The 25,408-nt window shown below is 48.8% G+C and overlaps 1 protein-coding gene across 1 annotated transcript in view; it reads left to right on the top strand.

Moving 5' to 3' along the window:
• Positions 1 to 25,408, top strand: part of vsig10l2 (V-set and immunoglobulin domain containing 10 like 2) — a 93,002-nt gene that overhangs the window by 31,571 nt on the left and 36,023 nt on the right. Inside the window, exons 6-8 of the mRNA XM_085968235.1 lie at positions 14,941 to 15,198; positions 16,190 to 16,480; positions 25,270 to 25,397. Of these exons, the coding sequence (XP_085824361.1) occupies positions 14,941 to 15,198; positions 16,190 to 16,480; positions 25,270 to 25,397 (677 nt within the window). The remainder of the gene's footprint in view (positions 1 to 14,940; positions 15,199 to 16,189; positions 16,481 to 25,269; positions 25,398 to 25,408) is intronic.

Genomic DNA, 25,408 nt, shown 5'->3' on the forward strand with positions numbered 1-25,408 from the left:
GGAGGAATTTCTCCAGATTCGCGTCATGTTCCTGCTGGTCGCGGCCGCAGATAGTGACGTTATCTAGGTAGGGGAATGTAGCCTGCAGTTCGTTCTGGTCAACCATCTGGTCCATCTCCCTTTGGAAGACCGAGACCCCATTAGTGACACCGAAGGGGACCCTAAGGAAGTGGTATAGGCGCCCATTCGCCTCGAAGGCGGTATACTGGCGGTCCTCAGGGTGGATAGGGAGTTGGTGGTAGGCCGACTTCAGGTCGATGGTCGAGAATACTTTATACTGTGCAATCTGATTGACCATGTCAGATATGCGGGGGAGGGGGTATGCGTCCAGCTGGGTATATCTGTTTATGGTCTGGCTGTAGTCGATGACCAGGCGGTTTTTATCGCCGGTCTTTACGACTACGACCTGGGCACGCCAGGGGCTGCTGCTCCCCTCGATAATGCCCTCTTTCAGGAGGCGCCGCACCTCAGAGCTAATGAAGGCTCTGTCCCCGGCGCTATACCGCCTGCTTTTGGTAGCGACGGGTTTGCAGTCAGGGGTAAGGTTAGCAAACAGAGAGGGTGGCGGGACCTTGAGGGTGGAGAGGCTGCAGGTGTTACGCGGTGGGCGGTTTAACGTTTGCTGGTTGTTGACTGTGAGTGGGGGGAGGGGTCCACCGTATGCTAGGGTTACGCTTTGGAGGTGGGATTGGAAGTCCAGCCCTAGTAGGACGGCAGCGCAGAGATGGGGGAGGACGAGGAGTTTAAAGTTTTTATACTCCGTGCCCTTAACCGACAGGGTCACGACACAGTAGCCGCTGATGTCCGTGGCGTGGGACCTCGATGCCATCGAGATTCGGCTGCGCGTTGGTAGGACAGAGAGGGAGTAGTGGCTCACCGTGTCTGGGTGGATGAAGCTCTCCGTGCTTCCGCTGTCGAACAGGCAGGTCGTGGCGTGGCCGTTCACTTTGATGTCCATCATTGACTTGGACAGATGGTGCGGGCGGGCTTGGTCCAGGGTGACGGAAGCTAGTGTGTAGCTGAGCGAGTCGTTGTCATCTGCGGGCGAGGCGGTCGGGCGTGGTGAGTAAAATGGCGTCTCCCACGAGGTAGGGCCCCATGAGGCACTATTGGGGTCGGTTGCCTTAATCAAAGATGGCCGCCCCCATGACTCATGTGTGGGGATGCTGGCCTCAGTTGCCCTAAACAAAGATGGCCGCCCCCATGACTCATGTGTGGGGATGCTGGCCTCAGTTGCCCTAAACGAAGATGGCCGCCCCCATAGTTCGCATGCGGCACTGCTGGCCTCTGAGGATCCGCTCCTGCAGGCCTTGGAGAAGTGGCCTTTCTTCAGGCAGGTTCTACATATGGAGTTCTTGGCTGGGCAGCGCGACCTCGGGTGCTTCTCCTGGCCACAAAAAAAACAGCCGGCGGCCCGATCGCGGATGCCCGATGTCGGGGCCGGTGCCGGGGGTGGCAGGGCCGGTCGGGTCCGGGACGCCGACGCAGAGGTAGGTCCCGGGGGCGGCGCTGGGAAGGGTGCTGTGGTAGGGGTCGGGCCCGAGTCCCAGGGTCGCGAGCAGTACCTGGTGAATGCTTCCTGATCTTGGTGGGCCACTTCCAGGGAGATAGCGAGGGCTTCAGCTTTTTCCATGCTGAGGTCTTTAGCTTCCAGCAGTCTTTGCCGTGAGTACTCGGACCGTAGGCCTTTCAGGAATGCGTCGCGGATATTATCTTCAGTATTTTCGGCTGCCGACACCGATTTAAAGTCACAGTTCCTGGCGAGTGCATATAGCGCCTGTGAGAATTCGGCTACTGATTCTCCTGGCTGTTGCGGCCGTGATCTTAGGAGGTGCCTAGCGTACATGTAGTTTACCGGGGTCCGGTACTTCTGTTTCAGCAGGTTGATGGCGGTCTCGTAGGTAGTCATGTCCTCGATGAGAGTGTATACTCTCGGGCTCAGTTGTGCCTGCAGGACACTTAGTTTGGATGCCTGAGGGACGCTGGATTCTCTCAGGTATGATTCGAAGCAGACCAGCCAGTGTTTAAAGTCTGCGGCTGAGTTTGCTGCTCGTGGGTTCAGGTCCAGGTACGGCGGTCTGAGGGCTCGCAGCCAAGCTGGCTGGTGTGGCTGTGCTCCTGGGAGCTGCGCTGGTGGCTCCTCCGCCGGTTGTGACTCGTTGTCGGACATCATTAAATTTAGTCAATAAAATTGATATACCTATCAATTCCTCCAATAAAAGGCGAAGAGTTACGAAGGTGACTAAAGGTTTTTATTGACTAAATAACAGCCCACTCTCGTGGGTGATCCGATCCAAGCAGGAGGAATACCAGCCAGTCGCTCACCTTTATACCTGGCCTGGTGGGTGGAGCCAAGGCGGAGTCGGCAGTGGTCATCCCAGGTATAGCAGTGTGGCAAGAGGCGACCTCGTACCGTGATACAATAGTGGTCAGTGATACAGTTATAACGAACAGTGGTGAACAGTGCTAACGATAGTGAACGTGGTTTACCACAGTTGTCCTCAACTATTTTTCTGCCTTTGATTTTACCATAAACTCCAATATTTCTCGGCAAACTTGCAGATTGTAGATGGACTGCAGATTTTTGAAACCTATAATGTGAGATTAATAAACTTTTGACGTGTAAGGTGCTGTCAGTATATTATTGTAAGGTCCTGCACTAATTCATAACACAAGTAGAAAACTATAGAAGCAGCTTACACAATTGGGATAGTTTTTCTTGTATTGTAAGTACAGTTCAGGGCAGTTACAGGTTGATTGAATTATGGCTTTCGTCAGGTGTTGTTGAAAAATTGAGATTTTTTCTATAAAACCTTTTTGAAAATTTATATTGTTCTAAACTAATTGTCTACCAACCAAATTCTATTAAAAGAGCACACTCTGGCGTGGAGTACCATGCTCAAGATGCGCGGGTGATAGAGCCTGAAACAGAATGCGCAGGAGGCATGGGTGAGACCAACAGTCACACCCTCTGCCATCACCCTGGCTAAGATCAGCCACCGTAGCTCACGTTAGGGCTTGCCGCTGAGGAAGGGTCCCCCATGATCCATGATCTAGGATAACAGGAGAGGGCTTTACGCTCCTCTTATCTTCCTCCCCGAAATGGTCAATCTTAGGACATTCCCAATGAGTGTGAATCAGGGTTACCCTCTTTCTATCTACGTCTCCAGCAGGCTGAGTCTCTCCACATGTAACCTTTGAGGCATTTGAAGACTGGCTTAGTATATTCAAATGGATAAAATCTTTGAAGTATAAATTGCATGAGGCAGAAATAGTGCCCCGTCTGGTTGTATCTAGGTCACTCGCTCATGTAACCCTTGTGGCATTAAGCTTTGCAGGCCAATCATGTTCACCTTATCATTAACCTCCTTAGACGGTTTGGACAGTGGTAATCCTGGCCAAATGTTTCCCAATAACTGCCTTGGCTGCTGCCTTCAGCTTCAGATGTTGCAGGAACAGGCAATCTGCCCAGTGAGGTAAAGCAGCCCCAGAGCATGTATCCGCACTCCTCATGGCCTTGTACTCAAAGAGGATATTAGGAACATAAGAACATAAGAAATAGGAGCAGGAGTAGGCCAATCGGCCCCTCGAGCCTGCTCCGCCATTCAATAAGATCATGGCTGATCTGATCCTAACCTCAAATCTACTTTCACTCTCCATCCCACCCGAACCCGTGTGATCTCCCGGGAGAGGCGAAAAACCTGGAATACCAATAGATGGTTCGAATAAGCTGCCAGGTGGCGTATTGGAGGCAAAAACATTGAGTCCTTCAGAATGGAGCTGAGGGGAATATTGAGGATGGGCATCAATGGCATTTCTTGCCCGTGACGTTTTTTAGATACATTCTTTAAAATCGTAGCTTCTCTCCATTTTCCCAGTTCATCACCACATAAAGCCTATTTCACCGTATACTGAGATTGAAACCTTCACAGTCAGAGATTCACCTCAGAATAACAACTAGCCTGACTGACCTTCAACCGTTGAAATTTACCAGCGGATCTCCTTTGGCGTTGCTCACGGAAAGTCAGTGGCTCTGCGAACTCACAATGACATTGTGGAATGTAAGGCACAATTAGTGTATTTAATCTGTTGAAGTTAGCCTGCCCCTTTTACAGATCACAGAATCGAACTAAGCAGATGCCCGAGGCCAATTAGAGTTTAATTGCTGCGGGTGAGGGAAATTTACAGGTTGGCGGGTGCTTGCAAAGTCTCAGCTCCAGGTGAACCTGCAAACTTCTCTCAGCAACGGCAATTAGCCTCTTATTAACCTCAGCATGAAATGACTCTCTCCTCTTGTATACTTTCTACGCTTGGAGGTGCATGTCTGAAGTGTGCCGGATGTATGGATAGTGTGTATCATAGGTGGTTAGATACACGGGAGGGGGTGATGCTTTGTAACCCGAAGCAAGGTTCTGGGACGAGTGTCGATTACTACATGCACCATGTAGAGGGGGTCACTTATACAAGAAATGCCAAAAGGTGACAATCGGTAGCCCGGAGGCAAATCTGAGTGAAATGGTCACATCTTTGAAGCTATTTTAAAGATAGTCCGAGTAACCAATGATAAGTGACTTGCTTCCCAATACCTTTACCACACGTGGGTTAGCTCCTACAACAACAACAACAACTTGCATTTATATAGCACCTTTAACGTAGTAAAATGTCCCAAGACGCTTCGCATGAGCGTTATCAAACAATATTTGACAGCGAGCCACATAAAGGGATATTAGGACAGGTGGCCAAAAGCTTGGTCAAAGAGGTCAGTTTTAAGGAGCGTATTAAAGAAAGAGAGAGAGCTAGAGAGGCGGAGAGGTTTAGGGAGAGAATTCCAGAGCCTAGGGCCTGGACAACTGAAGGCCCGGCCACCAATGGTGGAGCGAAGGAAATCGAGATACATAAGAGGGCAGAATTAGAGGAGCGCTGAGATCTCGGGGGGTTGTAGGGCTGGAGGAGGTTACAGAGATAGGGAGGGGTGAGGCCATGGAGGGATTTGAAAACAAGGATGAGAATTTTAAATTGCTCCTTAGGGCTGTCATGCATCTGCCGAAATGCATAATGATGCACGACCCTAAATAATAATAATTAGTACACATGATCACTGAGACAACCGAGATCTGTATTTATGAGCGTGTGCGCTGATAGGACGGAGGAGGCCATTCGGCCCCTTGAGCCTGTTCATATTTAGCCTCCAGGTAAGGCCTAGAAACTATTGTACCAAGTTCAGAGTTTTCTCATCAGCTATGCAATGTCTGTAGTTTCCTGGTTTCTCGATCCCTCCTTTCTTAAATAATGGAATGACATTTGCAATCCTGCAATCCAAAGGCACAGGCCGGTATTTTCCGGGGGGTCAGCGGGTGGGATCGGTGGCGGGTCGGGTGGGAAAGTGGTTTTTATCGAGACCCCGCTGTCAGCCTGCTGCCACGCGCCTTTCCCAATGTCGGGTCTGTCAGCGCTGAGCAGACCCGACAGGCAGCGGCAGGGGACCCAATTAAACTCATTAACATCTAGTTGACAGACTTTTTTAACTTACCTTTTCACTTTAACTTCATGGACACGGGAATCACTCTGTTCGGGGACCACGGCTATCAACCTGAGGCAGGAGCTCAGTGGCCATTGCTTCAGCTGATTACTTGACAGCTTCAAATGTACAGTAAAAGCTTCTACCTGACATAATCACTTTCCTCAGCCATAAGCTGTTTCTCAGTCCATTTCCAGCACAGATTCTGCAGGCTTTCCACTTTCCACTCTCCATCCAGTCTCAACTCATTGGAAGAACTCTCTCACCATTGACAGAATCTCTACTTCACCTGCCATCTACTCCATCAACATGGTGCCCTTTATACTGTCTCACCTTGGTCCTCAGAATCCAAGCACGATCAACCCCAACACCAGCAGCACCAACAACACCAACCTTCTCCGCAATCACCTGATGCTGCACAGGACAGAGGGCATCAGCACCCGAGCACATTGCTGCCCGGGAGCCCAGCGATGGCCTCACCATGGCCAGATTTACTTCACTTGACACTGTACACCCTGGCTGCCACATGATGTGCCAGGTTGGCACCACCCCACACCATCACCATAAAGCATCCCGACAATACCCAAGCCATTCATTTCACACTCATCACCATTATGTCTCACCGTTCACTGCACCTCACTAAGCCACTTCCAAAGGTGCACACAAATCTGTCCAAGAACATAAACCGTTGAAAATAAAGGTTACAATGTTTGACAGCACATTAACAGAAACTGTACATGAACATTGGATAAAATATCCAAGTGCCTACCCTTGTGTGTTGTTAGTTGGTATGATTGCAGTAGGATGAGGGTGAGTGTGAGGGCTGGCTAGTGAGATGGGGAAGTGATAATGTAGATAGAGAGGGAGGGATAGGTGGAGGTGCAAAGTAAGTTGGTGTGAGTAAGGATGTGCAGGGGTAGGGTAGGGAAGGCAGAGTGATGGGGATGTGATGAGGGGCACAGCAGGATGAAGGTGAGTGTGGCTTTGTACTAACGTTTTGTGATCTAATGAGGTCATTGAGATCATTTATGTGGCCACTGCAGCCTGGTCCTCCTGACAACATCCCTACTTGTGCCCTCCTGTGCAATGTGCAACCAGGCTGTGTTGGTCTCCTGGGGAGGTCTCTTCCGCCCATCGCTGCATGCTGTGACTCCCTCCATAAGCATATAATAAAGGGATTTAAGATAGACAAATCTCCAGGGCCTGATGGTTTAGACCCTAGGCTACTAAGCATATGGAGGGAGACATGGGAGAGCCTGGGTGCAGCCCTGAACCTCTGTGCAATGATTGTCGGTGTTTGCAGCACCTCAATGCTGTAGAACACTGACAGCACAAATGTCAAAATAAAGTTGGCCATGGTCCCTTTAAGGAAACTGGCAGATGACGCGTCATGAATGAGGTCACCAGACCCGCTTCCTCTAACTGGACCGGCAAACGCGCTGGGCGGACTTAACAAGCTCAATCAAGGGAAAATCATTTTGGACAGCTGGCTGGAGCCAGCAGCGAGGTTGGGACCCGTCACCGACGTCACCCGCCCCGGACCCGCCGAGGTGAGCCAAATCCCTGCCACAGTTTTTGAATCTAGAGAGCTTTGGAAAATTATGACTAACACATCTGTAATTACCCCACACATTTCTTTTAGTAGCCAAGGGTGGAAACCATCAGGCCCTGGGGATTTGTCTATCTTAAGTCACTTAATTATCTCCATTACAATATTTTTACTTACATTGCATCCAATTAATTCCTCCCCTTGACTTATTTTAGGTTTCCTTGTACTGCTGGTATTTTATCCTCTTTACTGTGAAAACGGATACAATGCACTCATTTAACAAGTCTGCAGTCTCGTATTATCCATTATAGCCTCGCCTGCACCGACCTTTTTCCCCCATTGACCATCCTCTTTTTCTTAATGTATTGATAAGAACTTTTATTGTTAACTTTGATATTTGTTAGAAGTATTTTCATACTCCCTTTTTGCATCTTTTATTAATTTCTTTATATCCTTTTGTTGCTTTTTCTAGCTCTCCCAGTCCGCTGGATTTCCACTTTTCTTTGCAATTGTGTAAGCCTGTTCTTTTTAGCTTGATACTGTCTCTTACCTTGTTTGTTGACCATGGTCGCTTAACTGCACAAGTGGAGCTTTCAATCGCGCCCCCTTTGGGGCGCTAACTTCGCCGGAGCGTTACTTTTAGCGCCCCGAAAATGTTAGCGCCCCTGTACCATAAATTGAGTGGTAGAGCCCCAAGCACTCCCCCGCCTTCCTGGGATGCTACCATTTAATAGCGCGGCGCTACGTGCAGCAGCCTCCCTCCCCTGCTGGACCCCCGGGGAATGGGGTGCCAGGAATACAGCCCGGCATTCAAGAGGAGTGCCGGTCTGACCGATTGCGGCCAGCACCCCGCATAAAAAAGCAAAAGGGGGCAGGTGCTGGCAGGCGACCCAAAAAAATGGCCGCCTGGCACCTGCCCTTTAAGTAGCGCCGCCGCGGACGCAAAAATGCCACCCTGACCCTGTCAGAAATAGCGTCTGGCGGTAGGTCAGGGGGCGTGACCAAAGTTTGCGGCCGGGGCGCGAGTGGGGTGCTGCGCACGGCGGTGACGTCATCACCGGCGGTGCAGTGCCGCGGGGTGCTACCGGCTACCGCCGCCGCTAACCTCCCGCTTAATTTCGCAGGAGGCGTTAGCGGCGCCGTAGGCTTTGCGCCCCATTAGCGCCCCCCGGGGATGCTAACAGTAGGCGCAAAGCAACCCAATTTTCCCTCCTTTGTCTTTTAGGGGCATGCATTGGTTTTGCATTGTACAAAATCCTCTTTTAATATTTCCCACTGTCTTTCTGTAGGTTTACCCATTAACAGTTCAGCCCAGTTTACTGCAGGCAATTTATTCTCAGCCCCTCCAAGTTTATCTTACTTCAATTTAAAAACTTGGTTTGTGAAACTCAAACCTAATATCAAATTCAATCATATTATGGTCACTGCTCTCGATTAATTCATTTAATTCATTGATATATACGATGAAAAGCTAAGGCTCCAGTGTAGATCTCTGGGGAACACAAGACGTTCCCTTACAGTCAGATTTTAACTGATCCTGGTTCGTTGCTCATCTCTGAATCTAGTGCGGCCTGTTCCCTTCTCGATTCTAAACGATAGGGCTGGATTTTGCCAATGGGGAGCTTTTGGAGGCGGGACTCCCACTTGTCGGGTTTCAGCCCCGCCTCCGTCAACTTCTGGCCAACCCACGCTATTTTCCCTTGAGTGACCTTGTTAAGCCCGCCCAGCGGGCTCAGCAGGCCAATTAAGGGGAGACCGGTTATAGAGAACGTCAAAATTTTTGATAGATGAATTGTTATCGTTTGACAGCTCTGTGAAGCAGTCAAACACTGACATTCTCTGTAGTTTGATGAGTTCTTGAATTCAAGACCTCTTCAAACCTCTTTCTTTTGCAGAAATGAGATGGTTGTTGCATTGGAGAATGCAGCGGCCATCTGTCATCTCTGCCGCGGAGGTGCGCGACTCTCCGCATACCCACCGATTGAAGCCTGCAGGAAGAAACAAAGGTAAGTAAACTTTTTCTAACACTTTCCACTTACCTCACATACTCACTTCTCCACATTTGCACCCATCACTTACCTTCCCAGCGCACTTTTGCACCCCTCCGACCCCCTCCGACCCACTACTCGCCTCGTTGACCCTGGTGGGGTTCGGAGCCTTCGGGAAGCCCGAACTTGTGTGGGTAAAATGGGGATAATTCTCTTATTGGCCTGTTAACTGCCTTTTAACAGGTAGTTAAGTGGCTGTAATCCCTTTCCCGCCTCCAAGGAGACGGGACCCGGCACAGGTCGGCTAACTGCCTCCTGGCAAGATGGCATGGAGGCAGGTTGGGGGCGGGTTGGGCACCCGAATTCTGCCATTTTCCCGGCAGTCCCGCCTCCATACCCGTCTCCCCAGGGCTGGCAAGATCGCGCCCAAAGTGTTCCAGAAAACTGTCCCAAATACATTCCAGAAATTCATTGCCTTTACTACTTGAGATATTCCGCTTCTCCCAATCTCTGTGAAAATTAAAATCTCCCACATTGTTGCTACTACACGCGACTCTGATCTCTGTATTTATAGATTCCCCCAACTACATCACCACTATCAGGATGTCTTTCGACAACTCCCACCACATGCTTGCATCCTTCGCTGTTCCTTAGTTCTACCCATACTGTTTCCACCACCTGGTCAGCCTTACTGAAGTCCCTTCTTTGTGCTGCTGGTATTGTGTCCTTATTCAATGTCGCTGCTCCTTCTCCTTTCCCAATGTCCCTGTCCAAAGCTGGATACCAAAGCTTCCGATTAGGCAGTCTGCAGCCTTCCGGTCTCAATATCGAGTTCAACAATTTCAGATCATAACCTCGGCCCCTATTTCATTTTCACTTATATTTTTCCACTCCTTTCCTTCCCCCCCCCCCCTTTCCTTTTGTTTTTCTCTCACACCTGGCAGCTATCTTTTGCCCTGCCAGTACACTTTACACCTAATCACAGCCTATTACCATCTCGTCTAGCTTCTAATCTCTTTTACTTCTTTTGGTTCTTTAATTCTTTTGTCCGATCGCAGCCCTGCCTTCGATCTAGTTCCTTTTCTCTCCAGTTTTGAAGAAGGGTCAAACCCGAAACGTCAACTCAAATTTCTCTCCACGGATGTTGCCTGACTTGCTGAGTTTTTCCAGCATTTTCTGTTGTTATTACCAAAGCTTACTGGCTGTTCCTCAGATGCTGAGCTTCACCAAGTCAATGTGCTGCGTGAGAGGGTGCAGTGACTGCTCGGTGTTTGTCTCCCCATTTATGCCACACAGTTTGACCTTGGATCTCTCACAAGGGGGAAATTTTAACTCTATCTGCCCGACAGAAACGGTGCGGAACGGGAATTAATATCCAAGCGGTATACTTAGTGCTCATTTCCTGCCCGATGGCCATTTCAACGCCGCTGTTTTTCTGGGCGGCTGAAGCTCCCGCTGGAGACACTCATAAATATGTGCAAATCGCGGTCGTATCACTCAGCTAGGACCGCGAGGCTATTTTAACTGCCTACTGAGTGGGGCACCACCGCGGGTTCCATGCTTCGTAAAACCTGGGCGAACAGCCATGGGTGGCCCTGTCAGGTAAGTTTGTGGGGCCTGGAGGAACAGGAGTGTTGCCCAGGGCTCCCCCCCACCAGCCCCTTTCCCTCCTGTGAAATCCTCCCGAAACTACCCCTGCAACCTACCTGACTGCCGGCCTGGCCGCCCGAGTATCATAGGCCCAAAACTGGCCCAGCAGCCCCTGCACACCACTTTGGGCAGGCAACCGGCCGCTGGGATGTTAATGAAGTTCCGCCATTAAAATGGACCAGGCCATCTACTGCAGCTCATGAGCGAGTGGCCCGTATGCTCCACTGGTTTCTCACCCAGGAGTTAAAATTCTCCCTACAGGTGAAAGAAGCCCTTCTGTTGACTGCTTAAGAGTGTTGAAGCATGAAATAGAACGGACTTGGCATACGTCTTGCACACAATGCGTTTAACCTGCACTGGGGTATTTGCTCAAATCGAAAAAAGGCAAGAGCTACCAAAGAACCCTCAGCGTGGTTCCAAAGGATTGTGTCCAGGCTGAAGCTGGCCTCACCAGAACCCTCAGTTACTGAACTCTGCCTCCAAAGCACGCTCAGGCAAAGTTGTCCATGTCATACATTCAAATTGATGTCTTCATCAGTGATGTGCAGCATAGTGCCCGTGTTTCTGTTCTAGACACTTCTGAAAGAATTGTGGCACTGCTTCTTGCCGATTACATTGGGGGTGGTTTTCACCTTCTCTGCCTGGGCGGTAATCTGGTGGAGAGGATTCACCGCCCATTGTAGAAGCTGCCTGATCTTCATCACTTTGAAGCCAATAGGATGAAAATCAGGCAGTTCTACAACAGGGTGGGTGATCTGCATCGCCAGGCTACCGCCCAGACTGTGAAGGTGGAAAACTACCCCCTCACATGCTGTTGGTAACTCATGCAGGGATCTAGTGTGATCTACTCACCACCTCAAGCAATGATCTAATGGTGCTACAGTGGGGTATTTTGGTTCAAGAGGGGAACGTCGGAGGTAATTATTCCTGGGAATTTCCTCAGAGTGCTTCCGCTTGGTCGCTGTGTCTTTGCTGGAAGTGCGGTGGAAACCCCGTATACACACACGCGTTCCTGCCGCACTTCGGCCAAAGTTACGGTGGTGGGGCGGGAGTAGCTGCGAGGAAATTCCCAGCCTGGATCTAGTGTCACACCGGCACAGTGGGTTGGGGGAATCTTCTGAGTTTGGTATTGAGGCACATTCTTGGGTCGAGTTGGGGAGACTTCATTCTGTGTCTAACCCATACTGAGCCTGACCTGGGAGTGCCAAAGTGGAAAAACATTCTACTCCCAACACTGATAACCCTCAACACAAACAAGGGTTGTGCATTTTTTTAAACACAAAAACTTGTTACATCATAAAAAAATCTGCTCACTCATTGTACTTAGTTTTGAATGAAAATTAGTTTCACGTGAAACTGTATTCCTTACAAATATTAGCAGGATTTTTTGTAAAGTGTGTGGTGTAAGTTAATTGTTGGAAGCCTAGGCTACATATAGGTCACTGTTGCTTGCTCAATGCTGTAGATTTATCTTCAGGGATACAACTGCACAACTTCTAGGAGTGTACCAGGAGTTGCCCGTAGGTTACTGGTAAGTTAGGCTTGTGCATTAACTGTAGTGTTTGGAATCATCTTAAGCATGTTAAAAGCAAATACAGAAAATCATTCTTCACAGAAACACCTGGGGCTGTCGATGTGCTTGTCCCAAAAGGTCATAGAGGCAGAATCAATTGAGGTTGATAAAAGGCAGATCGATGCTTACTTGGTAAGTGAGGGTATTAAGAGTTGTAGAGAAAGGGCAGGAAATTGTGATCTAAAGCTGTCAAGGCTAGCAAAATGGCAGAGCAGGCTCGACGGGCTGAATGACCTCCTCCAATTCCTACATTCCTATCTTCCCTCTTGAACTGTTCACATTGACCAGATGTAGCTCCGCGATCCTCTTTATTGGAGACAGGTTGTCCACTGGCTAATTGTAAATGGGAAGAGGCGGCGGAAAGCGTGAAGGTAGGATCAGGTTCAGTTTTGTTCGCTGCGTGTCCTCATATACTGAGTTACTAACCTCTGCAGTCCTTCACACCATGTACAGATCTTCCTGCTGGGAGGCCCATCTGCACCGTGCTATCCGTTAATGATAATCAGGATTTAGCTTTGTGGTGCTCATGGGAAGGTGGAGACCCGCCAGCGACTCTCCAGTGGGTTAATATGGTGAAAAAGGGCATTGATGCGGAGGGAAAATCCAGTATTTCAAGAGTAAAGCCAGGACGGGAGACATCAAACAACAGTACCTATTCCTGCCGACCCTCTCATCCAGCTCTGAGGGCAGACTGGTCCTGCAGAACCACAGCACGTGAGTATAACTGATCAATAACTGTTAGAATATGCTCCTCGCTCTTTTCCCCCCTCCACCTCCAGTCTTTTTCTCCCCTCTCTGGAAGGTGCTGACTAGACGGTTGTGGGAAGTGCCACGGTTGAGTTTGATCCTGTCCGCACCCAACGCACACTTGCCAACAGGAATCACTGGCTAATGATCAGGATTGGGAGCCCTGTCTGATTGCACTTATAAAAACATAATAAATAGGAGCAGGAGTCGGCCACTCGGCCCTTCGAGCCTGCTCCAACATTCAATGAGATCATGGCTGATCTTCCGCCTCATCTCCACGTTCCTGCACTATCCCCATATCCCTTGATTCCCTTAATATTCAAAAATCTATCGATCTCAGCCTTGAATATACTCAACGTCTGAGCCTCCACAGCCCTCTGGGGTAGAGGATTCCAAAGATTCACCACCCTCTGAGTGAAGAAATTTCTCCTCGTCTCAGTCCTAAATGGCCGACCCCTTATCCTGAGACTATGACCCTAGGAATCAGTCTAGTGAATCTTCATTGCACTCCCTCTAAGGCTTCCTTACGTAAGAAGACCAAAACTGTACACAGTTATACAGTACCTTGTCGTGTCCAAGAGCATTTCCAGCTCCCAGTAATGGCGCTGGGCTTTTCTAGACTGCACCAATATTGTGAAAAATATCATTAGCCCCCAACCCCAAATCCTCAACCCCTGAAAGCTCCAACATGCAGAAGGACATGAGCATGTCATGAAAATGAGGTGAATGCACATGAAATAAAGCTTCTGCATTGTTTTTGCAACAATGGGTCAGAAATTGCTGGAGTGGGGCATCTCGTTGCGAGCGCCCTCAGTTAGACTTTTTCCAGCACCCTTTAGCTCCAATTAATTTTGTGCCATAACTTGCTGGAAGTGTGAGCTGATAACCAGGTCAACCGGGCATCTGGGACCTCGGTGAATGATGGGACCAAAAGTCTATCTCCTTAACCAACGAGATTGAAGGATTGAAAAAGAAACAGAGGAGCGATGGAAAAAGAAATAGGGTGAATTAGAGACAAATCAGGAACAGAAAGAGAAATAAAGAGGGAAAGAAATATTGATTAAGAGAGAGAGAGAAAAGAGACAGAAAGGAAAAGTAAGACAAAAATGTAAAAATTTGAAACTAATATTTTACAAATCTCTAACAGCAATTGACTACATGTATGAATGAGACTCAACAGTTTAAATTGTTCTTTTTCTGGGCTGGAGAGGTTGATTGGCATTGCATTAACAGGGTTGTTAAGTATGAGCCCTAACTTTCTGATGGGCATTTAATGTGCAAATCCAGCAATTTCTTATAAATAACGGGGAGGCTAAGGGTGGGATGCCGTTTGTGGGAAGCAAATGGCGGAACAGCGTAAATCGGCCAGCAGGCTCTGGAGATTCGCAAATCACGGCGTATCCCTTAATCCCCTGAATTTGCTGGCCGACTTGTGCATTAATAATGGCATGCGCCGTTCACATGCTGCTGTTTTCCCAGGAAGATATGGCCCAATGCCGGAATGAATTGAAGAAAATGGCAAGCCTATGCTTTTTTTTTCTTAGGATTTAATTCTGAAACCGCCATCTTAGAAGAAAATTCCAATTTGTAAAGAACAAAATGGCCGATGGAGACAATGTCGAACTTTTAGTGACATCATGTAGTGGGGTGAGAGACACAGCAAGATTGCCATTGGGAATGTAGAATGCACCATGAAACGTGCATCAGTTGAGACATCAACCCCCTCAAATAGGGCGGTGATTATAAAGGAAGTCCCATTTTGGGATACAGATGGTGACAAGCTGGACTTGTGGTTTGCGACAGTTTTTGAATTCACTTCTCTATTGAGATTACTTTCTTATTCTCACTTTCACCCATGTGTTGTCCAACATCTAATTTTGTTTTGATGTTCTTTTGTGTTTTCATTTCCGGCTAGTATTGCCTGAAGGAAGACCCAAGTGTTCGGCTGCTGCCGTGAAGAGCTTGGAGTACACCATGCTGTCGTGTAGCTGGGAAGGAGGACTACCGCAGGCTTCACTGCAGTGGAAGAACTGGAGAAGCAACTTCTTGGGTAATGCTGAACGGTCCATCAACAATCAGGTGCTAAAGTCTAGTCCAACATACAGCGGCAAGGAGTTTATCTGCCAAGCGACACATCCTTTGACCAGAAGCAGAGTATGCAGCATCCGACTAGGTACGGACTCTCCTGGAAGATTCTTCATTTTCAAATATTCACTACTCTTCGGCCTTCCATCCTGAAGGGGCGTTCTCCCCCCAGTGTCCTGGGCCAATGTTTATCCCTCAACCAACATAACAAAAACAGATGATCTGGTCATTATCACATTGCTGTTTGTGGGAGCTTGCTGTGCATGAATTGGCTGCTGCGTTTCCCACATTACAACAGTGACTCCACTTCAAACAGTACTTCACTGGCTGTAAAGCGCTTTGAGACGTCCTGTGGTCGTGAAAGGCGCTATAGAAATGCAAGTCTTTCTTTCTTTCTGAACTCAAAGATTCTATTAGCATGTAGGAGAGTAGTCAGTCTTTGGCTATCATCTTGCTTAACTCTTACCGCTTTAGTTAAAGATACTGCCCTTGAGCAGGTACTGAGGCAAGCAGCCAAGAAAGTTCTGGGCCTCAAGGATCTAAATTATGAGGACAGATTAAGGATGCTGGGTTTGTTTGCTGTAAAATAAGTGGACATTTTGTGGTGACCTAATTGAGGTTGTCAATATTATGAAGGGATTGGCGGACTGCAGACAAACCGCTCCCTGTGATGAAAGGTTCAGAAACCAGCAAGGCTTCCTTCGGTGCTGTATGATTCTATGATTCTATGAAATGAAGTAAAGATGTTATTTGAAATTTCGGGTGAGACGTTAAACCGAGGCCCTGTCTGCTCTCTCAGGTGGACGTAAAAGATCCCATGGCCACTATTTTGAAGAAGGGCAGGGGAGTTATTATTTATCCCTCAATCAACATAATAAAAAAATAACCAGATTATTTGGTCATTGCAGTTTGTGGGAGCTTGCTGTGCAAAAATTGGCTGCCGCGCTTCCTATATCGCAACAGTGACTACACTTCATTGGCTGTAAAGCGCTCTGGGATGTCCTGAGGTCGTGAAGGGCGCTGTATAAATGCAAGTCTTTCTTTCTTTTTATAATCTGCTGTGTTTATTCCGGTTTCAGAGGCGCCCGATCTTCTCACCCCGAGGAACACCCTGACCGTGTTTGAGGGGAGTGATGTCCATCTGACCTGCATCCTTAAAGCTGCCTACCCTCCCTCGGAGATCGTCTGGCACAACAACAGGAATGAGAGCATCTGGCTAATGCCCAAAAAGTACCTGCTGCACCAGGAGGTCTTCTGGTCAAACCTCACCATTCAGGAAACAGATGGAGACAGCGACAAAGGAACGTACTGGTGCACAGCAAGCAACGTGGTGGGGAGTTCCACCATCGGCATCCAGCTCAACCTGAATAGTGAGGGAGCCTCTCACTAGTGATTGTTACCGTGCAAATTAGTGTTTGAATTGTACAAACTCTTTGGCTATTCCTTTCATTATGTGTGTGTGTATGTGTATCAGTGTGTGTGTGTTTGTGTATCAGTGTGTGTGTGTTTGTGTATCAGTGTGTGTGTGTTTGTGTATCAGTGTGTTTGTGTGAATGTGAGTGTTTCTGTGTAAATGCAGGTGTGCATCTGTGTGTTTGGGGGTTGTATCTGTGTGTGTAAATCTGTGACTCATCTTGTCCATGAGACCCACCTCCTGCTCCCTCGACCCTATTCCCACCAAACTGCTGACCACCCAACTTCCTTTTCTGGCTCCTATGTTAGCTGATATTGTTAACGGTTCTCTCTCCTCAGGTACTGTCCCCCTCTCCCTCAAATCTGCCGTCATCACCCCCTCCTCAGAAAACAAACCCTTGACCCCTCCGTCCTTGCAAACTACCGCCCCATCTCCAACCTCCCTTTCCTCCCCAAAGCCCTTGTTGTTGCCTCCCAAATCCGTGCCCATCTTTACCGCAATTCCACGTTTGAATCCCTCCAATCAGGTTTCTGCCCTTGCCACAGTACCGAAACGGCTCTCATCAAGTCACAAATGACATCCTTTGTGACTGTGACAAAGGTAAACTGTCCCTCCTCGTCCTTCTTGACTTGTCTGCAGCCTTTGACATGGTTGACCACTCCATCCTTCTCCAACACCTCTCCACCATCATCCAGCTGGGTGGGACTGCACTCGCCTGGTTCCATTCTTATCTATCTAATTGCAGCCAGAGAATCACCTGCAGTGGCTTCTCTTCCCGCTCCCGCATCGTTACCTCTGGTGTCCCCCAAGGATCTATCCTTGACCCCCTCCTATTTCTCATCTACAAGTTGCCCCTTGGCAACATCATCCGAAAACACCGTCAGTTTCCACATGTACGCTGACGACACCCAGCTCTACCTCACCACCACTTCTCATGACCCCTCCACGGTCTCTAAATTGTCAGACTGCTTGTCCGACATCCGGTTCTGGATGAGCAGAAATTGTCTCCACTTAAATATTGGAAAGACCGAAGCGATTGTTTTCAGTCCCTGCCACAAACTCCGTTCCCGAGCCACTGACTCCATCCCTCTCCCTAACATCTATCTGAGGCTGAACCACACTGTTCACAACCTTGGTGTCATATTTGACCCTGAAATGAGCTTCCGACTACATATCCACAGCATAACTAAGACCGCCTATTTCCACCTCTGTAACATCGCCCATCTCTGCCCCTGCCTCAGCTCATCCGCTGCTGAAACCCTCATCCATGCCCTTGTTACCTCTGGACTTGACTATTCCAACGCACCCCTGGCTGGCCTCCCACATTCCACCCTACGTAAACTTGAGGTCATCCAAAACTCGGCTGCCCGTGTCCTAACTCGCACCAAGTCCCGTTCACTCATCACCCCTGTGCTCGCTGACCTACATTGGCTCCCGGTTAAGCAGTGCCTCGATTTCAAAATTCTCACCTGTAGTGTATGTAACTGTTCTACCTTTAAGAGAACTATTGTATGTAACCGTCCACCTTTAAGAGAACTATTTTAGGTGTGGCACTACTTTATCCTGGCTGCTGTATACTGTAATACCGACGGTGACCACACCGGTATATAAGTGCTGTGGCAGAATTTATTGGGCAGATTCGCCCTGACCTTCGAATAGTAAAGTCCTGTTTAAGTTACTCTTGTAGTCTGTGTATTACTTCGCTATACAACCCACAGACTTTACAGTGGCGACGAGTTCGATCTTACCCTGCGGCAACAATACTTCTGAAGAAGTAAACGAGCATCGAAAAGAGGCACCCGCCCTCGTCGTTTTGCTGAGAGAAAACTCGAGTCTGCTGACCAAGAAAGGAGGAAGATTTCAAACACGAAGTCTTCCATCAGCAACAGGCATGGATTGTCCCTTCTGCCACGGTGGTGAGTGAGCCGATCAACACGAGAAGCAAGTCGGCCACGGTGACTGTGAGTAAAGGGAAAATAAAAAAAAATAAACAGAGGATAAGGGCAGTGAACTCGACCACGGTCGAGGGGGAAAGGAGCCGGACAGAAGTCGGGCCCAGAGGCGCTGAGACGGGGCAGCGTGGAGCACGGAAGCCGCGGTACAAGCGGGCTGGGGAGCGTTGTGAGACGGCTAGACCGCGACGGCGAAAAAGGCCGGACAACTACCGCGACCACGAGGCGCTGCGACCGGGATCGTAAGGCGCGGGAAGATATAAAAATAAATAAGCCACGGAGAACTCAGCCGCAGCCGGGGAGGAAAGCACCGGACTGCGAGAGGGCTGGGAGGCGCGATTGGAGCGAAAAAGGCCGGGCACCTACCGAGGCCGCGAGGCGCTGCGACCGGGATCATAAGGCGCGGAGGCAATAAATAAATAAATAACTAAATAACCCGCGAAGAATCAGCCGCAGCCGGGGAGGAAAGGACCGGACTGCGGGAGGTCTGGGAGAGGCGTTTAAAGCCGCTGAGGGAGAGCCGCGCGAGCGGGAGAGACAGAGCCCGAGAGAGAGCGAGCGAGAGCCGAGCGAGCGGGAGAGACAGAGCCCGAGACAGAGCGAGCGAGAGCCGCGCGAGCGGGAGAGACAGAGCCCGAGAGAGAGACCGAGCGAGGTTCTGGCCAGCGGCTTGCAGCAGCTGCCGTGAAGGACCAGGAGCTGGATCTGTCCGACGCCAACTGGTTGTCCCCAGCGCCGGTTGCCCCTGCCGAAAAGAAGAAGGGGGGGGGAACAAGGAACGAGATCGGCTTTTCTAGCGCGCGCTTCAGAATAAACTAAAGCCGGCGCACAGGCTACAAACCCCGTAAACCAGCGGTCGTCGCCCGAGGGCAAAGCTTACCCCTCCCACCAGAGGAAGAAGTCAGGAGCGGGAAACCGCCATTTTGCCAGTAGGGGGGAAGAAGACAAGCGCGGGAAACCGCCATTTTGCCAGTAGGCGGGGAAGAAGACAAGCACGGGAAACCGCCATTTTTGGAAAAAAAAAGAAAAAGTTAAAAAGTTAAAGAGAAATCCTGTTGTTTCGCAGAAAGATAGTGAGAGATAGTGAAGATGCCTAAGCATGGTAACATCAATAACTTCGATGCCGAGGTGGAAGATTGGGCCACGTACGTAGAACGTATCGAGATATATTGTGAGGCCAATAAAATAGAAGATGATGATAAAGCTATAACCTTGCTAAACTCGATGGGCGCGAAGACATACGGGTTATTGAAGCATCTTCTATCACCAGCTAAACCGGCGGATCAGACTTTTGATAATATTGTTGCTGTTCTGAAGGATCACTTGAACCCCACACCGCTGATGTTGGCGGAACGATTCAAATTTTATGCGAGAACGCAACGGAAAGAGGAAAGCAACGCGGAATACTTGGTCGAACTGCGTAGACTAGCGAAATACTGCCAGTTTGGAGGAAATCTGACAGAGGCATTGCGAGACAAGTTCGTGTGCGGGCTGTCGAAGGAAGGAACGCAAAAGCGACTACTCGAAGAGAACGACCTTACACTTGAGAGGGCTGCCCTTATTGCAGCATCGCACGAAGCCGCAGCGAAAGGAACTGCGGAAATGCAGCTAAAGGCAGCTGTACTCAGTGTGGATCAAATTACTTCGGGTACAACGAAATGTTATCGTTGTGGGAAGACAACACACGACCAGAACCAATGCTGGTTTAAAAACCAGGAATGTAGAAAATGTGGCAAACTGGGTCACATAGCTAAAGTATGCCGGTCAGGAAAGAAGACCAACAACCAAAAAAAGCCATCACAGGGAAAGTACAACAAAGTACACAAGGTGGCTGAGAAGAGTTCAGACGAACAGAATTCGGATTCAGACCCAAACGGCCAGGAACTGGGTAGTCTGAGAATTCACAATGTGAGTAAGAAAGCTGACCTACAAACTATCTGGGTCATGCTAAAAATAGCCGGAGTCCAAGTGAAAATGGAGTTGGACACTGGATCAGCCCTATCAGTCATAAATTGAAGGGATTACAACCGGCTATTCTCACATATACCCTTGAGAGATATCAAGTTCGTATTGCAGACATACATGGGGCATAAAGTATACCCCATGGGGAAGATAAGAGTCAAGGTGAGAGACAGGGGCAAAGAGCACCCAGGAATGGACTTATATGTACTACCTGAGGGAGGACCACCACTTCTAGGACGGGAGTGGATCAAGAAAATAGACATGGAATGGCACTACCTAAAAGCAATAACGAGTGAGGACTCGGTGCAGACAATCAGCTCAGACTCTGAAACGGATGACGATGAGACCAGCCCAAGTATGAAAGACAAGTCTAAAATGAACTTGCTGACTGAGGTTGGAAAAACGAAGGCGTGCATAAAGGCTTATGCTCCAGAGGAGAACAATGTTTCAGAACAGAATTCCACTGAACAACAACAACATAGTTTGACAGAGAATTCTGAGTCTGTCCAGTTTACAGACATATACATTACTGAGGAACACCGAGCTCAAACTCAACTTTATTTCAAATTACAACAGCAATTAGAACAATTGAGTTGCCGTCTTGAGCAAGAGACAACAGCAATGAAAAAGTTCTTGGACACAGAGTGGGAGAATCTGGAAAGACAACAGAAGCAGCTGGGGGTGAAAATGGAGCAGGAGCACACAAACCGTCTGCGCGAGGAGGCCAAACGAATCAAAGCTGATTCGGTCTCTGAAGGTGCATGCTCTAATCTGGTGGAGCAAGATGTTCAGCAACTGAAGGCGCTTGTTAGCAGGTTGCAGGCAGAAAAGGCTGATTTGGTCGCCATGAATTCCGAGCTCCTACTGAAGTCGGGTGCAGCATCACCGGACGATTCATTTGTGGAAATTCGAATGGTGGAGGCTGCGGATGATGGCGAAGTAGAAGCAGCAAAGGGACCCCAGTGCAAGGTTCTAAACAGCCCTGCAGCTAATGGGAAAGGGATGATGGCAGAAGAGTTAACAGTCAGCCAACTCATTCATATGCTGAGGGATAAAACTCTAAAATGGGAAAAACTTAAATACGAGCCTCAATCTTCAAAGGGAAGGGAGCTCTCAAAAGTCATTGGAAGAGCTGAGGTGGCAACCCAGACTGAGAAGTCTGCAGCAGAACAGCCCTTGGATGCCAAAAGTACGCTGACGCACGGCAATGTAGAACAACAGAATACTGAAACAGCTACTTCAGTAGAGGGATTGAATAGTCCGATCAATCAATCTCCGAATGAAGTTGAAGTATTGAAATTACAAATGAGGTCACTAGTAAAAGACTTGCAGGAAGCCCAGAAAAAGCGGGATGAATCTGAACGCATGATGAAGTCTCTTCAGGACAGATGTCGGGATTTGGAACAAAAGTCGGCTAACGTCCAGCTGGGTAAGGAGGAAATAGAAGACCCTCTCACTGGCCTAGCTCAGGACGACACCGAATATTACCATGATCTGTTGAGTGACACTGAATATTACGAGGACCTGGTCTGCCCAGCTTGTGCCGAGAACTCCCAAAGTGCCGAAATCAGGATGAATCACTTAAAGTCTAAGGAACATAGGGAGATGGTGGCGTTACAGCTGGCAGCTGACAATGGAGCTCCGAGAGTCTCCAAGAAGCAAAAAAGGAAAAGACGAAGCAGAAGATGATAACCATCTGAACCATTATTACCTCTACCCGATCACACACGTGGCCCCCCGAACGGAACCAAATCAGTTGGAAGGTAGGAAAATTTCCCAAGGCAATCCAACTGTTTTTTGTTTGTTTTAAAAAGTCAGCAATGCTGGTTCAGAAGTGATGGAAGTAAAGCTGTTAAGTCTAGGGAAGGACTATGGGATGAGTCCCTCTAGCAAGGTGACCCGACTACACCACGGAGGCGTGGTCCGGACCGAGTCAAGAAGATCAGAGACTGAATCTGTGAACTGTTTTCCGCAGAGACTGAATCTGTGAACTGTTTCCGCAGAGACTACCTCTGTGAACTGTTGTAACATGAAGTTGGATATGTTATGATGTTATGTTAATGGGGAATAAGTATGTTGTAAGCTAAAAAGGGAGGATTGTAGTGTATGTAACTGTTCTACCTTTAAGAGAACTATTGTATGTAACCGTCCACCTTTAAGAGAACTATTTTAGGTGTGGCACTACTTTATCCTGGCTGCTGTATACTGTAATACCGACGGTGACCACACCGGTATATAAGTGCTGTGGCAGAATTTATTGGGCAGATTCGCCCTGACCTTCGAATAGTAAAGTCCTGTTTAAGTTACTCTTGTAGTCTGTGTATTACTTCGCTATACAACCCACAGACTTTACATCATCCTTATCAAATCCCTCCATGACCTCGCCCCTCCCTATCTCTGTAATCTCCTCCAGCCCCACAACCCCCCGAGATATCTGCGCTCCTCTAATTCTGCCCTCTTGAGCATCCCTGATTAGAATTGCTCAACCTTGGTGGCCGTGCCTTCTGTTGCCTAGGCCCTAAGCTCTGGAATTCCCTGCCTAAACCTCTCCGCCTCGCTACCTCTCTTTCCTCCTTTAAAATCCTCCTTAAAACCTACCTCTTTGACCAAGCTTTTGGTCACCTGCCCTAATTTATCCTTATGTGGATCGGTGTCATATTTGTTGTCTTAAAATACTCCTGTGCAGCGCCTTGGGACATTTTACTACATTAAAGGCACTATATAAATACAAGTTGTTGTTGTGTTTGTGTATGTGTATCAGTGTGAGTCTGTATGTGTGTATATGCAGAGGTGTGTGTGTGAATGTGTGTAATTCTGTGTGCGTATGTTTGTATCTGTGTGTATAGGGGTGTGAGTGTGTGTATATCTTTCTGTGTGTGTAAACTAGTGAGGGCACAGTGTGATGGGGCAGCCCCAGCATCAGGCTCCACATTTAACAATTAAACATTTGCCCAAATTTATGTTTTAACCTAATTTTTAAGTTTAGTTTTGCCAAATCTCCCCGGTCCCTGACCGTACCTCCGGGCGGGTTTGGGTGGACAGTGGAGTGAGTTCGAAACTAGCCGCTGCTCCGGCACACAGGCCCAGGCTTCATTCACCGAGGGGTTTCCCACCTGATTTGCTGACACACACCACACACACACCGCACACACCATGACACACACGACACACACCATGACACACACCACACACACACCACACACACCGCACACACCGTGACACACACCACACACACCATGACACACATCGTGACACACACCACACACACCATGACACACACCACACACACCGTGACATGCACCACACACACCATGGCACACACCATGGCACACACTGTGACACACCATGACACACACCACACACACCGTGACACACACCGCACACACCATGACACACACCGCACACACCATGGCACACACTGTGACACACCATGACACACACCACACACACCGTGACACACACCACACACACCGTGACACACACCACACACACACCACACACACCGCACACACCGTGACACACACCACACACACCATGACACACATCGTGACACACACCACACACACCATGACACACACCACACACACCGTGACACGCACCACACACACCATGGCACACACCATGGCACACACCGTGACACACCATGACACACACCACACACACCGTGACACACACCGCACACACCATGACACACACCGCACACACCATGGCACACACTGTGACACACCATGACACACACCACACACACCGTGACACACACCACACACACCGTGACACACACCGCACACACCACGACACACACCACACACACCATGACACGCACCACACACAGCGTGACACACACCACACACACCGTGACACACACCTCACACACCATGGCACACACCATGACACATGCCACATACACCACATCACAATCACACATCCATATTACACCGTCTAGAATGACCCTCCCCCAAACTATGTAGTGTTTTGTTGTGTGGCAGAATTTTAGTGGCGTGTGTGAATTGCACATAAACCTACCAATGTACATCAATAGTTTTACCCAGGTTATCCCAGATTGATGTTCTTGTACATTTTTTATTTCTTAACCAAGAAGTTCTCAGATCTCCCTTTAAATTTCCTGACTGTTAACACGGCCCCCGTCAGTAGGATTGGTCCTCCGAGGGTCGGGAGGGACACTCGTAGATTGTTGTCATGTAAATTCAATACACAGGTATTGAGAGCATAATATATCTTCATCATTGCCGGCTGTGTCATATCCTATATATCCCATTCCCGATTGTGTTGTAACCTAGAGCAATGCCTCGATTTTAAAATTCTCATCCTTGTTTTCAAATCCCTCCATGGCCTCGCCCCTCCCTATCTCTGTTATCTCCTCCAGCCCCACAACCCCCCGAGATCTCTGCACTCCTCTAATTCTGGCTTCTTGAGCATCCCTGATTTTAATCGCTCCACCATTGGCGGCCGTGCCTTCAGCTGCCTGGGCCCTAAGCTCTGGAATTCCCTCCCTAAACCTCTCTGCCTCGCTACCTCTCTCTCTCCTCCTTTAAGACGTTCCTTAAAACCCACCTCTTTGACCAAGCTTTTGGTCACCTACCCTAATATCTCCTTATGTGGCTCGGTGTCAAATTTTGTTAGATTACGCTCCTGTGCAGCGCCTTGGGACATTTTATTATGTTAAAGGCGCTATATAAATACAAGTTGTTGTTGTTACGGTCTCTGTTTCCTTCTCTACCGGTTTTTATTGGTGTTTCTGGTATGAAGCTGCTTGCTGGCGCTACATTATGCTGCCGTGCTAACAATGCGTTTATCCCTCTATCCGTCACAGAGTACCCCACGCCCCCCAATGTCACCATCAGCAAGCTGCTGTACGGCCGCCAGCGGACGGAGGTGGTTCTGGAGTGGATGACCCGAGGCGCCGGCGATTTAACAGGCTTCATGGTACAGAGGAGACCCGCGAGACGATC

The sequence above is a fragment of the Somniosus microcephalus genome, chromosome 26 (assembly GCF_052327205.1).
Source record: "Somniosus microcephalus isolate GS21.2 chromosome 26, FLI_Smic_1.0, whole genome shotgun sequence".
Lineage (NCBI taxonomy): Eukaryota > Metazoa > Chordata > Chondrichthyes > Squaliformes > Somniosidae > Somniosus > Somniosus microcephalus.